The sequence below is a fragment of the Ptychodera flava genome, chromosome 18 (genome assembly GCF_041260155.1).
Source record: "Ptychodera flava strain L36383 chromosome 18, AS_Pfla_20210202, whole genome shotgun sequence".
NCBI lineage: Eukaryota > Metazoa > Hemichordata > Enteropneusta > Ptychoderidae > Ptychodera > Ptychodera flava.
In genome coordinates this window covers 2040865-2059179 of record NC_091945.1, presented here as the reverse complement: position 1 = coordinate 2059179, position 18315 = coordinate 2040865, and the positions used below count along the sequence as shown (strand labels likewise).

Genomic DNA, 18315 nt, shown 5'->3' with positions numbered 1-18315 from the left:
CAGTGCTGTGGAATTTTACTAGGTCAATAAAATGTTTATGTATGGTAAATGTTTCAATTTTTGATAAAATATCACGCAGATATTGTATAATTCTCACACGTCACAGATGAGGGGAGTTTTTAGGGATGTCTCAACTGTGTTTACGGTAAACGTAATCTTTATCTGTGTAATTCACAGAAAAATGAAAAGAAATGCGATGATGTCATCATTTTGCATGGATAGATTCATTGTCCATCCGCTCAATTAGGGCCGTTCACAGTTTACGTCACTGTTCTCTCATTAATATGCAAAAATAAATATTTGTCAGCCTTTTTAGATTACGCTTTTGAAAATTACGCATGCAAGAACGATGAAAATACATCTCAGTGGGCGACTGCTAGTGTAACAATGAATACTAAAAAACATATTCACGACTCAGAGTACAAGCTGCAAAAACAGCCATGCATGCAACATTGATAAAATTTGTCCGCATTTCAAACTGCGTGTCCGATGTCGCGCGCGTACAGCTATATTTAGTTTACAAACCTGTAACCGTGAACAGCGCTATTAATGTCTTTTTGCGTTCAAGTATAATTATCTTTATGATCATTGGTGTTTTGACTCTTTCAAGATACATTTCATTTGAAAAGTGTTCGGTGATACTGTGTGTTCGAAGGTTGCTGCGAAAACGAGCCCTGCCACTCCTTGACATGTTCTGCTGGGAGTGGCTACCCGAGTGGCAGAGGCTACGGATTCGCAGCAAGTTCGAAGGCAGCCATACATATTTAATTGACGTTTGATGCATTTGTTCATTCTCATTCTAAGACATGGTCAAAATAATTGTTGAACATCTTTCAGATATTTCGAAACTCTTGGCAGAGTTGTACTGAAGAAGTACGGTAGTTGCAACATAGTGTTATAGAGGCAGCAGAGAAATGTCACATGACCACAGTGCAGCTTCTGTGTAGCTGTATTTTTTGTGTGCAACATTGGATTTTTAATACAATATAGTACCTACCGGTATATGGTGTTAAATCTGACAATTTGCCAGTCAACTGAAAACCAGTGTTCCTTCAAATATCAGCCATCTCTTTTCTCTTGAAGACTGTACTGACGTGTCAATCCTCTGATACGCCAGATGATTTCAAATCATTATTACAGTCCGGTAGATCTATATGCATAGCTGTTTATAGTCATGTGTTTTCTCAGATATTGTGTTTATGGTTATAATGATTTCACTTGGCTGAAAATTGCTAACATCAATTTGATGTCAGTAGAGACAGTGAAGTTATGTATTTGGAACACCGCCAGTAACTGTATAAAATGGTACATTAGACTCCTTTGATTTATACCGGTAAAACCAAAGCTCTTCACAGCTGTATCTGTGTAGCAGAGAAATTCAGCCAAGCTCACCGTTTCAAAATCTCTTCTCAATAGTTAATTGAACTTACCATATAATTGGTCATCTTCAGAAATTGAATTGTAAAGCTGAGGAAAACCTGATTCTGTCATATGTAACCATGGAGATTTTTACAAGGTTATACAACACCAAAAAGATTTCTGTAATGAATGGTAAAGGAAAAGATATCTGCCTAGTCTTTCTGCTGGGATTTTCAAATAATCCAAACGCTTTAAGAACATAATGCATTCCTGCATTGATGCAATTAAATTCTGTAAGAAGCTGGAGGGCATTTCAAAGGCTTGTGTCGTGCTGTTTGGATTTTCAGTGAAGTGTGTCTGTGATAAAAGGACAATGTGAACACACCGTGAGTTCTGTTGGAGTTTTCCTTAAGGTAGATTTTGATTTTAATACTGTCATTGTCACTGTTATTTCTACTGAAGATTTTCTACTTTGGACAAGAGATGAGGGCATTTATCAAGCTTGAAATTTCATTATCTATAATTTTCTTGAGTACTTTATTTTGTTCAGTTTCTTGTTCCTCTCCAAAATCATGTTGATATTCTTGGTGTTCAATTTTTTCAACAAACACCTAGATGTAATGTATTGTCCAGTGTTATTGTTTACAGCTGAATTTCAGTCTGGACTGTGACTTTATGGTACACAACAGTTTTATTTGCATTTAGCTTTAATTGTATGTCAACATGCTGTAGGGAGAAGATACATTACTTTATGAAACAAAAATTATGAAAATATTAAAAGTTACTGCAATTTGCCAGTTTGTAAAGATGACATCTTCAGACTCAGTTATAATATTTCTATACATTCATATCTGCATGACAGTCAATTGGACAATGTGAACCATTTGATACATGACATACAATCATCATCAGCCACTCTGTCCAGTATGTAAATATATCACAACAAGACTTGATCAAATTTTCAAATCAACATGAGATACCTTAAAATTTTACATAATTAGTTGAATTCAAATAGTTATACTGTACCACTATTGTAAATATCTTTGAAAAAGGAGGAGAAAAATACAAATATAGGTACTCTGCTATGCAAATCTGAAATTACTCAACTTAAATATCTTTGTGAATATGTCTCTTAGACAATGTAGTCAATATTAAACATGTATAATTGTGTTTTGTCAGAAAATGTCTTTTAAGTCTTAGTCACGGCGAGGGGCTTGGAAGAAATTCCATATTTCTTCAATGTTTAAGGGAAAGTGGCAATGTGGAGAAAATTAGATTTTGTAGAATAAAAGGTGCATTGAGTCATAAAAGCTACTCCTGACATCACAGTATAATGCAAGGTAGACAGGTCACATTGAGGTCACACTGTACTTGTATATGCTATACATTACATGACATTCTGATGTGTGTCAGATTAGCTGAGAAACAAGAGATAAAATCCAGGTCTCATGAAATCTATTGTAAGGAAGATATTGCATGGCATGAATTCATGTATTTAATGTCAGGTTCTTGTGTTCAGTGACTGGATACTCACTGTATCACAATTTTATCAGTACTTTGTGAAGAATTCTGTATTTTCTGTGATGTAATCATTGGTATTTAGAAAGATGTGCCAGGTAATCATAGTGTGACTGACAGTGTAACCAGCAACTTCACAAGTGTGTCTTTGTTTGTTTGGAAAGATCAGCAAGTTATTTATGAATTGTTGGTTTGTGATGCATGACCAGTCTGTCAGTTGGAAAACTGCCAATGAAAAGTAAATTACAATTGTACTCTGAACACTGTCTGCGTTCTCTAAAGAGAAGTACTGCTTTATTTTATTTCTACATTAGCACCTTCTCAGGTCAGGGCCGGGTTGACCTCAGGTTACGGCAAAGTGCATACTTGGTAGTTCTGCATTTAATCCGCAGACAGAAAGAATGTACATTCTTCATTTCTGAAGTGATCAGACACAACTCAGAAATAAAAGATTTACAGTATTCAGTTCAAGCTCTTGAGGCAATTGTACTTCGACAATTCATTCCAAGGTAAATACCGTCTGTTAGCTAAATTATTTGAATTGAAACGTCCAGCTACATGACTTCCTAGCACAGAGTATTGGCAATAATTATTATTTCATATAATGATATCAAATATTCAGACATATGCCATGTCAACATACGTATATTGATCTGTTCAATTGTCGGTGAATTCATAAAAATTGCAGAAAAATTACTGAATCCATTCTTGTCTTGTCAATTAATCATGAATCTAGAATCAAGTGTATTCATTTGAATCTTTTACAAACTACAGGCATTTTAGGAATGAAGGTTATTAAAAATTGTATTTCTGTACGTCATAACCATTAGGCGTGGCTTTGCAGTTCAAATCACCTTTAGTCTACCTATAATTATTATATAGTTCTCAGTTAGTTTTTTCCCATGGAATTTCATGTGAGGTTGGGAAGTGATGTTGTGAAAAAAAAAGGAACAAAATTGATATTAAATATCTTGGTAACTTCTGAGTGATGCATCCTATACGGTTTGGTTGGTACATTTTGAACAACAGGGAAAACTTTATGCATTGGCTGTTGGCTGTGTATAGCTTTATGGAAGATTTTAAACCATGAGATATCCGTCAATGCTTTGAAACCTTTCTACATTTATTAAGTAATTTAAAAATGAAGAAAGATCATAAGTGAAAAACAGATAAGATAATGTGACCATAAATTATCGTTCAATCATGTTCAAAATATGACTTTATTACAAAATAACAGACAATTACAAAGAGAAGATACCCAACAGACAGTTCCTGGCACTGTAAGATGATTAACTTTAGACACTCTTGTATCGGAAAAAAATAAAGATACCGTGAAGGAATTTTGCATCCTCTTCAGGATGGAATTCAATATAAAAGTATGTCAAAATTTGCTGTCTGGGTTTTTGTAAAGATATGTTATTCAGCGAGTGATATCGTGTAAATGGTGAAATTACTCATCCTATGATTAGCAATTCCCAAGGTATTCATTGATGGTTCAAAAGTGTCAGCAAATGGTCATAGCCTTGAAAGTAGAAATATCCAGTACTGACTGGTCACATGAAAAGGATAATTAGTCTGCTAAAATTAATTATATCAAGAAACTCATCGTCCAGGTGCCTGGTAAATTGGTAATTAACTTGATAATATGTGCAGCCAGTCTTTTTCTCTCTCCATCATGTCTGCCATGACTGGCAGTAATACTGATGGAAATATTGCCTTTTGGATAACTGACAGATTTGACAGTTCTCATGTAATTGAGTTAAAATTTGATGGGGAGTACAATCTGTCATCATGGCAACTAACTTGTTCCTTTCAACTTACTGTGTGTTGTGATTGAAAAAAATAGTATCATCCTGTATAGAGACGATATTAGTTGAGATAAGATTTGACAGATAAGGAATGATATGACAAGATTTGACAGATAATGAACGACATGATAATATGATTGGAGTATTATTATTTGTCATTCTTATAAGTTACAATTGAAAGAAGAGCTTCAAACATTAATTTGCTTGATGTGACTGAGATGACTGCCCCCACATGTCTGACAGTACCATGTATGCTATTGTAATATGTAAAGAGAAATTTATTGTCATATTAACACTTTTCATGCCATTTTAGATAACAATGTGCAATCATCATCCATTGAAATTACTGAATATTTTCTGATTTTGAAATTTATTCCGATTTGTCACCTCTCATTTCTCCGATCTGAAAAATAGAGTTTTCTCTGATCCCATCATGCTTTGTTTTTCACCCATAATGCACCAGCCTTTCTGCCTGGAAATTGTCACAATTACATGCATCGTTACCAGAAGCTGAAAAAATCACTTTGAATAGACATGTAGATGGATATTTCTATAATAATTATAATGACATTCATATATTCTGTCTCAGGAATGTCTGACACAGCCATTATAGATTTTCTTAGGGAAAAATTACATAACTTCAAGGCTAAATTCCAGCATCAAAACTGAATTCAGTATAATGGTAATCTGTATTCTCATTACTTACTAATTCTCTCCATTGTAATTCTACTCACTCAGATGTTTATTGCTGCCATGAATGTTTTATTTTATCTCCTCTATCGACCTTGTGTACTTCAGAGTTCAAGATGCAGATTTTATGATAACAGTGTATGAAGTACTTTGTGTAACACATCTAATGAAATGAATGCCACAATGGACAAGTTAACTCTATAGTAAACAAAAGAAGCTAATTTAAATATTCCATTTGAAAAGACTGTAAATTGACAGCTTTGTTTCCTGTCCAGATATTTCATAATTGTATGGATTCAATTGCCTAGTAACACCTTCATGTAGCAATTATTGATTTTTCGTTGTTCTGTGTTCGTCAATAATTCAATCCCATCAATACACAATTAATCAATAACAATTATTCTGAATAATTTTATGCCAATTTTTGGAAGGTCATCTGTTCAGGTCATTTTGTATTTCTGTCTGCATTACTTTTTGTGTATTTTCCACAGTAATTACCAAGCATAGCCTTATTGTGTTCAAAATGGAATTGCATTACCAAGTATAGACTTAATGGAAAGTTCACAATTGACAGGATTTTACAGTGTTTTTTTTTTTCTGCACTGTCTGTGTGCTGGATTAAAGCGCATCTAAATCCGATTTTGATTCTGTCATCCATTGTGCTTAATACTGTTACACTGAATGTTATTGGTTCTTTTGTCAGCCATCTTTAATCACTTTAAAGCTCTTCCGCCTGATTGGTCACCATAGTTACAAATCATTCCATTGCATTCTTTGCTGTTATCACTGAATTTTTAATCATTCTTAGCTTCAACTAATTTGTTTTAATGATGTATTTGATTAATTGTTTCCATCTCAACGCTCTTTACATCTTTTAATTAATTCAGGTCTGATTTCCATCTGATACCCCCAGTACGCTGCGTTTGTCCTCTGAACATTTTAGTTGTTGTGCCGTCTGATTGGTTGTCTATGAACTCTCTTCATACTCTTAATGTCTCTATCAAATTAGTTTTGTCATTGGAGGCATAGTAATTTGATGTTTTAGTGACCGTTTCATAGAATTCAATGTCAACTTTTCATCTGACTGATCAACGCAGTATGCAAGACTAGAACAGGTCACTCAGTGAGAATGAATGATCAGTGATGGGTTTAATTCAAATCATTACAGCATTGAAATTCATGTATTTTATCTTCAGTGTTGTCTTAGCAATTGTGTTGTGCTAAGGGCAACAAAGTCCATTCTCTCAGACAATAATTGTCTCATTGCCCATTTTTTACTTTTCAAACCAACAAATATTGTTACTTCCAGTATTGTGGAATTTTTCCAAGCTCTGTGACAGTGTGCCTGGAAACTACAATTGAGAGTTGTACACTTTGTCAATGCATTTGAATGAAATCTATATTATTGATAAAGAGTTGCCACCAACCATGCCATCAGCAAGATTTGAACCAAATACTTGTGATCTAGAATCCATCGTTGGAAGACAAAAAAATCAATGTAACGTTAGACAACTCAACATGACAGTCAATTTTCAGAGAAGTGAAAGTCTGCTTTTGTACTGTATGGAAATTAAGGAAACTTGCCGCATTCAACTCTGGAAATGACGGAAACAAGGCAGAAAGGAAACCAGTTAGCTCAGCATTCCATTCAGAAATGTTTATACAAGATGGAATTTCAGAATAGAATAACATAAATAAAAGGAACAGATAGAATTTCAGAATAGAATGAAATAAAGTGAAAAAGGTTTGATGTGCATATAGTACTTGTCTAGTGTCTACATGACCTATTTAAATCTGAATGCTAGACTGCAGTTAGTGCAATGCTTTCTAGTCACTTAACTGACAGCAGTGAATTGTGGGTAATGTACCTTGGGCCAAATGAGAAGTAGTTCATAATTTTGATATGATAAAGGAAAGTTATGCAAAATTAATTATACACTGAGAAATTTGATTATACTTTCTGGATTTGAATTTCTATTTGTAACAGACACAATTTTTTTTAAAGTATGTGTTGATATATTTCAGTGTTATTTGAGAATGAAGAGCTTTACGTTTCTGTCTTCATGTATACATTTTCCATCTTAAGTGACAGAACACTAGAATACTTTCAGATAATCTATTTCCTTCAGAAATATCTTGCAGTTAAAAATCCGATAGCATGGTCCATCTGTCACTCATGTTCAATTTAATACTGCCATCAGGGTTAGTTTTGATGCTTTCAATGAAAGTACCGTATAAAACATGCCCTGAGGTAGCTTTTTATTTTGGCTGATAATTTCATTTGATGGAATTTTGAGAAATGGCATCAGTCTTGATGTCTTCAAGCAGCATGCTATGCCAACATGTATGAAAACATATTTTGAAGATAAATATGATAAAAATGCATAGAAAGCATTTAAACAGTGGATTCATTGCTGTGCTGAAATGTTTTAGTATCTTCAGCTCAACTTCTGTCAGTGACAAAGCTCCGTCACTTAACTCTGTAATGTGCTCATAGATGTTTCCTTCGGACAAAATTTTCCATCACAGTTTTTTCTCATACAATTTTGGGTTCATTGTACATATTGATACATGCCAATGTTACTGTTCAGTTGGCTACAGAAAGCAGGCTACATAATCAGGGAGATAGGTACTGGTATATATAAATGTTATATAATTCAATACCATTACCATATTAAAAATAACTCTTCTTGTCTAGTAATAATTACAGACACATAACTTATGTGTCTGTGAATGTAATTATTGTCTTCAGTTATATAAACACAAGTTGTGTTATCTGTGCATTTATGTGAAATCCAACCATAGCTAAGAGAACCAAAGCTCTCATCACAGAACTGCTTATCACTGTCAGTGTTAAAAATTTACAATCCATAAGACAAAGGAATAATAATTACAATTTTTATAGATGATGAAGCTGCTTTCCTCTGACACATGTATGTTGTAACAAAACATCATCAGCAGATTACCAGGCACAGTGCATGATACATGGTATTGAACTAGGGCTGAGTGTCACTCCACCATGATTTGGACGCTGTTACTCAACAGAGTGGGAGGGGGTTAGGGGGCTAGGGATGGGGGTGTTACTTTAAGGTGCAATCATTCCACCATGAGTAGAATAGTACTACAGTGAAACCTGTCTAAAGCGAACCCTGTGTAAACTGGAAACCTGTCTAAACTGAACCCTTTTCCCCAGAGTCCCATTCCAATAGATCTCTATGGTAAAAGGACCTCTATAAACCGAACACCTCTCCAAATTGAACAATTTTCTCAGTCTCTGTAAGGCTCGGTTTAAACAGGTTTTACTGTAGTTGTAAAGTGAAATTTGTTTCTGATCCAAAAGAAAATTAGTGTACATCCAACAAATTACATGGATCGGGTCTCAATGGGAATTATTAAAAGTAACCCTGGTAGGTATTAGAATGAAATACCATGCAAGGAGAGGGAGATTCTCAAATTACAAATTAACTTCAGTAGGTAACAAATTCATCTCAGATTGCCAATATTCCTTCCCCTACAATTTAATTTACTGGAGCTTTTCATCCAGTGTCTAAATTGGTAAAAGGTAAAATCTTGGTAATTTGCACATTGTATGCACTGTGATTTCAATCACATACGTACATTTGTCTCAGACGAGCAGTAGGTAAAATCCCACAGCCCCAGTAACTTTTCAATTGTCAGTTTTGCATTCTTTGGAGAACAGGTATGTTGAACACAAATACCTGTCAGTGTCTAGTGAAGAATGAATTGTTTCCATGTAAAGCAGTGTCTACTTGACTGTGACATTGAAAAACTGGCTCTAAATTGCCTTTCAAATGTTTCCTCAGATTTGTCTTGAGTTACCAGTTTTCTGTCTCTTGTCTGGTTCTACTTACCCAGACATTGCTTGTAGATGTATTGAGTCCCTTAAATTGGTACAATACATTGTATACCAAAATGATTTCTTATAAGATTTTTGTATTCATAGGTAAAGCAGTCTTAGTATTTGATAAATTATCAAGAAAGTGATACCGACAGCCGTAGGTCTAATACCTAGACAGTTTATTTGGGGCTATGTAAGCAGCAGTGTTCAGTTGAAAATATACCTACTAGTACCTGATGTGCTTTTTAAACTTAATGACAAATTATTTGGAATGCAGCAATTTCCACTTGAGCATATGTTAATTCTTACCAAGCAGTGTTTAGTTGGAAACAGATGCACTGATACTAGACTACAGACATCCCCTAGCTGATGTGCTTTTCAAACTTCACCAGAGGAGTGCATTTGCTGCGTTCAGTTTGATGCCAGTAATTTAATGACTTGTCAGCAATACTTACTCAGGTGAATTGCAATTGTAGGAAAATATGAATCACTTTAAAATCTGAAATGTATGAGAACACTAACTCACTCAGTAACACAGAGTTGGCTAAAAGCTTTGCTAATCCGTAGGCTTTCCAATTTTTCCATTATTTTCCAATTTTACCACTGTCCTCTTTACTTTTACCTGTCAAGTAGGGAATGGAAAAGTTGAACTGAATGCGGCATTTTCCACTTGAGTAAATCCAATGGATTGGTTGGAAAAACCCATGACTAACAGAAATACTTTCCAAGTTTATGTATGAAATTAGGTATTTGTTTGAGGTGAACCAGTGTTGGATTGTTGTAATGCTGGAATTAGATGAAACATAGTTCAATTGTTAGAGTTTAGCAATTGAGGTGAACCACAAATCAGTAGTTAGAATTCTAGACTCAGACAATCCGCCCTGCAATCATTAAAATTCCAGAATTCAGGTGAAGCACAGTTTAATCATTAAAATTCTCAAACTCAGTGAACCAAAATCAATTACTAGAGTTCTGGAATTCTGAGGTGAACCACAATGGCAGTTAGAATCCCGGAATTCAAGTTCCCAAGACAATTTGTAATTGAAACTTTCATTGTAGGCTTTTCTGGCTCCAGGAATACTGATAACATTAGCCATGTCATTTTGCTTACACTGTGATTTCCTTTTCCAACTGGAAAAATCTTCACTGGAGTTTTAAGACTTTGTTCCAACAGGACTTAAATTTTAATCACACAGTTCTTCATCAAAAATTAATCATCATACACCTGAAGGCCAGTGTAAAGATAACACGATGTATCAACATGGTATGTGACAAAGCTACTGTGATGAACTGCTTAGATACAAGACTGTATTTTACAAAATGTGGGATATTTTCAAATGCATGTTAACATTGATTTTCTGTAAAATTTTCAAGTCAATGATGAAGGCCAAATTTAAGTTCAAAGGTTCATCTTTATTATTTGTTATCAGAATTTGTCATCCGGCAGAACGTTTAGTATGTACAACCAAAATCAAAAACCATCAATAAAGCATCTTGAAAAAGTTTACAGAAATTTATATTGCTTTGATAGTTTATTTTGCTAGGTATAACATGGATATTGTGACCACAAAATTAGCAATCACAATTGGTGAATGAGGATTTTCTGCTAATTTGCTAGATTTTGTTTGAAATGCGCCTGACAGATCATAGCTTCTGATCTATCCCTCCGAGGCAAACTAGCTTTCCATCATTTAGTAAACCAATGTTCCATTTATCAGATTGAGCAGACAGGTAATAATAGAAGATTGACTCGCCAAGGGAAACACACTGGCGACTTCATTTTATTATCTCAATGAAATATACAAGTGCCTTTCCCAGTGACCTAGTGAGTGCACTTTAGTGCCCCCTAGCTATGCCACTCTCAGTGACCTAGTGAGTGCACTGTAGTGCCCCCTAGCTATGCCTTTCCCAGTGACCTAGTGAGTGCACTTTAGTGCCCCCTAGCTATGCCACTCTTGATAATTCTAATGTTCCTCTGTGAAAAGTACTGTGGTTTGCCATGGTGGATGACGAAGACAGAAAACCAAATCAGCTTAAAGTGTATTTGTATGGAAATTTAGACCGTAGTGGGGGACTTCAACCTCAATTTAAAGAAATGTTAGTTTGGTAATGTGATTTCTGAATCACATGAGTGTAGGAAAGAATCATATTGCAGCATCTTGTTTCCATGCATCTTTAATCTTGCAGTATTGTAGTTTCAGAGGCTGATCTGTCTGCCAAAGCTGATAAAACAGCGTATAGATGTCATAAACACTGGTTGATAGCTCAAGGGACTCATTCTGAAGTAATCTTGATTACTATAAGTAAACCAATGATACACAAAAGACTGTACTCTATGACTATAGAATGAAAAAGTAAAGAAACAGAGAAAAAAGAAAACAACAGTTAAAATAACAAAAAACAAACAAATTTGTTTAAGTTCAGACATTTTGAACTTTCTTACAGTACAATCCATGTCACTTTGAGAGTAGTACGTTGACTTGAGGTCAGAGAATTGGTTTTTCTCTTCAAAAATATGTTAAGGTCTTGAATTTATCATCAGAAAGATGAGGTGGTGAAAAGGGACAGCTGATGATGATGGTATAAAAAACAGCAAATGAGAAAAATATAAACGGCCACTCATGGATGCATATAGATAGAAAACATCCATCTTTATTTCAGTGCGGAGACTCACATGGATAAATTTAACCCATTTGTAGCTATCACATTTGTTAATTTAGTTTGTTCAGCTTTTCCATTCATTGCAGTAATCCATTAATTTGTCTTCATTAATTTCTCAAAGCCATCATCAATCAATTCACCTATCAACTTTAACATTTACTCTCTAAACAGAGCTGGAACATCGCCAAATTCTTAAGTTAATTGTGTTCATCATTGAAATGTCCTCTGCAAATGTCTTGTCTTTCTTTGAAGAGAATAAATTATTGAATAATTTGTACATTTGCTCAAAGGTTTCACTGAGTTTTTAAAATAGAAAAGACATGCATAGAATAATACCAGTATCCATGTAAATTACCGGTAAATGACTTCAAATGTAGTCCTTGACATTGATATAATTGACCATGAAAATTTGATCTGATCACATCTGAATGTAGGACTAATATTATGATCAACTTTTGTACAAATGTGTTGTTACATTCTCGCTTAAAATTAGCTCTCTGTATAGATCTATGGGTTGAAAACCAGAACAAAAATACTGTAATACCGATACATATGAATAATTGCCTTTATATTGAATATTTAGTTAGAAATATGAATTATGAATAATGAATATTATTATAATTATTAGCTATATAGCTAGCTATAGCAGCAGAAAATAATGTGTGTGCTTTTACCAAAAAAATGTAAATGACTGTCTTCCAAATGTCAACAGCTGAAAACTATCACAGTATCATGACTGAAGAATAGTGGTGTAATTTAACATTATCCTAGGGGGTATGCTTGTATGAATTCACCATAGGAGGTGCCCTCAGGCTCACATAGATTTCTACTATGAGGAGGATGTGGTCTGCTCTTCTCCAAGTGTGCAGTACCACTCATGTACTTACAAGCAGCACCATATAAAGATTTCAAATCATTCATTGTAGTCATCTTTAAAGTTACTTTTGTTTCAAAATGTTCACACCATTCAATCGTAGTGACATGTCTATAAAGCTGTCAAATACCAAGTATCTTCATTTGTTCAAAAGACATAAATTTCCTGAAAAGTCACTGTTGAAAGAAATACTAACTTTTATTGAACATAAAAAATCACATAATTTACATACTTTAATGATTACCACACCATACATCATGGTAGATCGTTTACAAACTCCTAGTGATTACATCATACCAATATCTTCACTTGCTCAACACACTTCAAAACAACTTATTTTGGTTACCATGGCTACAACCTTTGACCATTCTGTTTGTTGTGTTCCGCCAGGTCTTTTCCTCATTGTTGGATTGGTGCTGTATCCAGCAGGATGGGGAGCTCAACGGATCAAGAATCTGTGTGGGAATGATGCCGGAGCATTCCAGATATCTGACTGTCATCCAGGGTGGGCATTCTACACGGCCATTGGAGCTACTTGCCTTGCATTCATCTGTTCCGTTCTCTCCATCCAAGCTGACGTCTCAACATCTTCAGACAAGGTGCAGTCAGAAATTCTGGAAGGAAAATACTTGATCTGTGTTCCGTGAGTTGATCCAAACATCAGGAACTTTACTGAGAGTAACAGGGACAGCAAAGGAATAGAATTCTGGAATCTGCTTGTGGCATCAGAAGCTCATTGAACTCTCAACTTTGAACTTTAACCTCATGTAATTACCTTGCAATTTGGACTCCATATGAGTGATATTTGTAGAGACTTCAAGTTAAAGTATTGCTGAAGCTGTGAAACTTCTAAATTGCAAGTTGACAGAACAATGTCCTTTTTCATGGATACTCTGGGGCACTACTGCAGAAAACTGTTTTGTACTGGAGGACCAAGGACATGTTCAAGTTTTGTACTGTTTTCAAGTGTCTGCACAGTATAGACAGAACATAGATACTATTCAATTCATAATGACATTGGACATATATGAAGTACAAAGATAGAGCTTCCAGTGTCTTCAACAAAGACTGGGGGAAAAATCTGAATTTCTTAATCCAGTGTTCCTGGAAATACAGCAACAATTGTGGATAGATTGCATTGCCACAACAGTGACATTCCGTCATTGCGTCTCCGTTAATGTGGATTGTGACAGTTTTCACAGAGACAGCAATGAAACAGTCATTACATTTATTTTGGACAGAAATTTACCATGAACCCAACCCTTGACAGTAACACCATTTCTTAAGCAACTTCTTCATTTAAAAGAAAAGCTGCTCAACCATTTGGTATGATACTTGATTGTGTAAACTTTCCTTGCCAGCCAGATCTTGTTTTCAGAGTTTTTGGTGTGAATCTTTTCAAATTTAAGACTTCTTATTGTCATTAATGTTTAAAATATGTCAATATTTTGCATAGTTTAACAGTATGGCATCCAAATATGATCAGAATATTTTCAAAATGATGCATAAAACGTACTGATTTGAGTAGCTATGTTTGCTGTGGTTTGTATCTAAAACAAACCATTCTTTTCTAAACATACCTTCTGTATAAATTGTTTTATTTTAAATACCAGTAGATGATACAGGTTGCTGCCTGCTGTTTTTCCATTGGTCTTCAAATTCTTCCTGTGTTAATATTTAAATATGTATCATTGTATATAGTCTGGAGATTTTCATTTTATGAAAAAGTAATTATGGACAATCACGCTCGATGTGAAACCTAAGTTCATCGGACTGACAAATCAGTGGATGTTTCTGAAATCTTTTGCCCAGTTTGTCAGAAATACACAGGGAGTCATCTTTCTGTTGAGAGATGAGTTCACATTGAAGATAAATGTAAGATTTTGTAGTCAGAATTATCTGTGTGACTCACCGGTCAGTTGATGTTAAAGGGTAAAGGTTGTTGTAAAAACTGCAATTTTTTTTTTAATTTACAGAATTGCCCTCTTGCGTGAATTCAAAAATTAAAGAATTCTATGAAGCCTTGTAATTCTTGGCGTTGAAGCCTTCACAGCAAAAAATGTTGGCTTAGGTCCTGACTTTCATTTAATTAGGCAACGATTTATCACAGTTCCATAACCACATATATAAATGCAGAATATCTGTCATTACCAGCAGAGTTCATTAAACTTTATAATCCCATCAGTAGTTTCAAGTAATTTATGTCATTATGACAAATTATTTAAGCTTATAATACTCCTGAACATTAAATAGCAGTTCATTTGTTGAATTAGGTCAACCAGTATTGACATTGCCGTTGCCGGAGTTGAATGAGAACAAATATGTAGATAATGTTACAAACACAACACTTGAGGGCGCTAATTTTATGCAGTGGTCCGGCATCACACGTCTTTTCCAAACATATTAAATAATATATATATTTTTAATGATAATGACATTATTTATATGGAATTCCAGAAGTGGCCACCCTCAGTAACAGTCAGTGGTCATCACCATTTATGCCAGATAGCTCTTAGGCCAAAGTAATTAAATTCTTTGTTTTGCGTCCCCACCCGCTTAGTTTTTAAGGTTTTCATGAAAAACACACACAGTGTATTTGAATAGGAAATTTTAGGACATGACCGCTTAGCTTTTCTGAACTAAAATTTTGTTACAATTTTTTATTTGCTGCAATCAAATTACATTGTGTTAATTTTCTTGTGTGTGTTTTTCAGCCGCTTAGACGCGTACCTTTTTCCATTTAGAGTGGACGCAAAACAAAGAATTTAATTACTTTGGCCTTACAACAATCAACACATTATTTATATTATCTTCAGAACAACTACTAAAAGCCTTGAGCATTGATATCAATTTTATATGTAAGCATGCCACATTGATACAATAATGAGATATTTTGCTGGTCTCAACAGCAAAATAAAAACAAAGATAATCAGACAGGAATGTATTATTCATGAGTTTCTACTAAAATCAGAGATTAAAAGATAGATAAAATACTGGTATAAGTTATTGAGTTCAATAACTTACATAGTACCCAGACATATTGTGAATCCGGAGAAAATTTTCAGTTCAACTGCTATTTCATATTATGTGGAGCTCTGGGTATTAGCTTTGCTTAATGCAAATGCAAAATTAAATGACACCATCTTCAAAAGTGAACATGTGCAGTCATGCTTAAAGTTGCATATTTATGTCAAAGTGGGAAGATTTATGAAGCCTGTATTATCAAGTTTTGAAAGCAAATCCTTGGAAAAGTTGAGTCCAATAAATTTCAAGATGCCATCATGGCTGTTGATGTCTTGCCTAATAAAAGGGAATTCGTTCCAGCACAAGGAAGAAACTGTAAACGGAAATGTTTGTGCAAGATCTAACCAGACAAGTTTTCTTCAAATAAAGTTTTCTTTTTTTTTCATACAAAGCTTCATTTTTATTTATTTATATACTGCCGCACTTGAAGTCACTATCATCGTAACTCTGATTGGCTGCTTGCAAATTAGTATTCATTCAATGAAATCTTTGATTGACTGCTTGCAAAGTAGTACTCATGCAACGAAATCTCTGATTGGCTGCTTGCAAATTAGTATTCATTCAATGAAATCTTTGATTGACTGCTTGCAAAGTAGTACTCATGCAACGAAATCTCTGATTGGCTGCTTGCAAAGTAGTACTCATGCAACGAAATCTCTGACTGGCTACTTGCAAAGTATTGTTAATGAAATTGGCAGTCATATCAGTCATATGCTATTATGTTGACTGGCAGTTCTTCCAAATTCACCAGTATTTTTGAACTCAGGTAGAAGCGGAACAAAGCAGCCTTTCTGAAGCTGTGTTATTTGAAAATCATACCAACACTTTCTGTTTTTTCCTGCAAGCCTGTGAATGGCTATCAGTGACATGTGTGTCAATAGTTATCATGGCAGTTATCGCAAGTTGCATCAAATATAGCTATCACTTATCTTGGATTATACTCATAGATTTGTAAGTCGGTTGCCTTATTTCTGTGTCTTTGATAACATTAAAAAACCAGACCCAAATCCTACTGGTTTCTTTGTTCAAACATTGACAACAGATCATCACGGGATGATAATATATTGAATAATAGCATATTTCCAGTTGCTATTTACCTTGCTCATGACGCTGTCGTTTTTGTATTGGTATTAACAAGCACCTCTGTGATGTCACTGAATAATACACAAACGATGGATTTTGATAGTTTTCCTGTTTGAAAATCATGCAGTCTCAGAAACTGCCACCATTTTGTTTGTGCAACTGAAGGAATATGACAGAATGTGGCAAGACTACTGAGCTACTTTGATCAGATCCGATGACAGCACATGTACATGAGGTCTGTTCCAAAAAATATGTCACTGAAATGTACATAATAACTCTGTGACTGTCATAGAATCAATCTTTGTTAATTTATTTGATTGGCATATCAAATGTATTTAATCTCTGCTCATTTGCATGTTGTATGATATCTTTAGTTTTCTTTAATAGCACTGACAGCAAGTCTCAATCTGCTGTTATTAACACTGATAGCAGTGTTATGAAATAAACAATAATGAAATATGAAATCAGTGTTTTTTTCTCTTGTATGTTGCACTCAACTAGTACACAGTAAGTGAGGCTACCCACAATTCTCCATGATCTGTACACACGGAGATCACTCACTAAACTGAAGCAAATTTCTTCTGTACACAGAAAAACTCGGTCCATATTTCAAAATTCTGGCAACATAGTTCTGATAATCATAATTTTCTATTTCTCACTGTGAATAATGAATAGATCAATCCCTTTTCTGCTGAGGAGATAGCAATTTTGTAATTTTGTCGACATAGATTTTTGACAGCCATACACAATATTTTCAAGGAAACTAAGGGAATAAGTTGCATCTGTGTTGGCAAAAGAAAGGGTATTGATTTTTTTAATGTTCGTAACAAAGGAAATTTGCATGTCTGACAGGTGGTATGATCAGACCATCTTAGTTGCTGATAATTTTATCTTAACAAGTGTGCAGTTTTTAGCACCTCCAAACATCGACTTCTCATTCAATTTACTCTTGAATTTTAAACATAATCAATAATTTTGGAACATAGTTTTAACCAATAATCCTGAACTTAAATTATAAGTTAAAATTTTTTAAGAAACTGATAAAATTGAAAAAGCCTTTAGCAAAAAATGTCTGAGTGGGTAAATCAAGGGGAATTATGGGTAGCCTCACTTACTGTGTAGTGTCTGGCTTTTGCTAACATGACAAAAAATTATCTGTGACATTATGTTGCTAATGATTAAAATATGCATTAAATGCAAATGATATGAGTTTATTATGAAAATGTTGTTAGGGATGCACAAGGACATCGCTCAGTCATCGGCTCAGTGTATCACCCTACATAAAGCAGTGGGCAATGTGACGCGCCAATATCTGAGTGCATCCTTTGTGGTATTTTCCTGATAACCTTTATTGATATACACCTTACACTAGTGAAATAGGTCAGGTATGGACACTTTCAATGCAAATTCAACAATTTTCCTACTGATCTGTAGCAAGT

General features: G+C 34.5%; 1 protein-coding gene across 6 annotated transcripts in view; it reads left to right on the top strand.

The window, feature by feature from the left end:
* Nucleotides 1-16175, top strand: part of LOC139117996 (LHFPL tetraspan subfamily member 2a protein-like) — a 52988-nt gene extending 36813 nt beyond the window's left edge. For all 6 annotated transcript variants that reach the window (XM_070681263.1, XM_070681261.1, XM_070681264.1 and 3 more), the window contains exon 3: nucleotides 13160-16175. In XM_070681263.1, coding sequence (XP_070537364.1) covers nucleotides 13160-13416 — 257 coding nt within the window. In that variant the 3' untranslated portion in view covers nucleotides 13417-16175. The remainder of the gene's footprint in view (nucleotides 1-13159) is intronic.
* Nucleotides 16176-18315: the final 2140 nt, after the last annotated feature.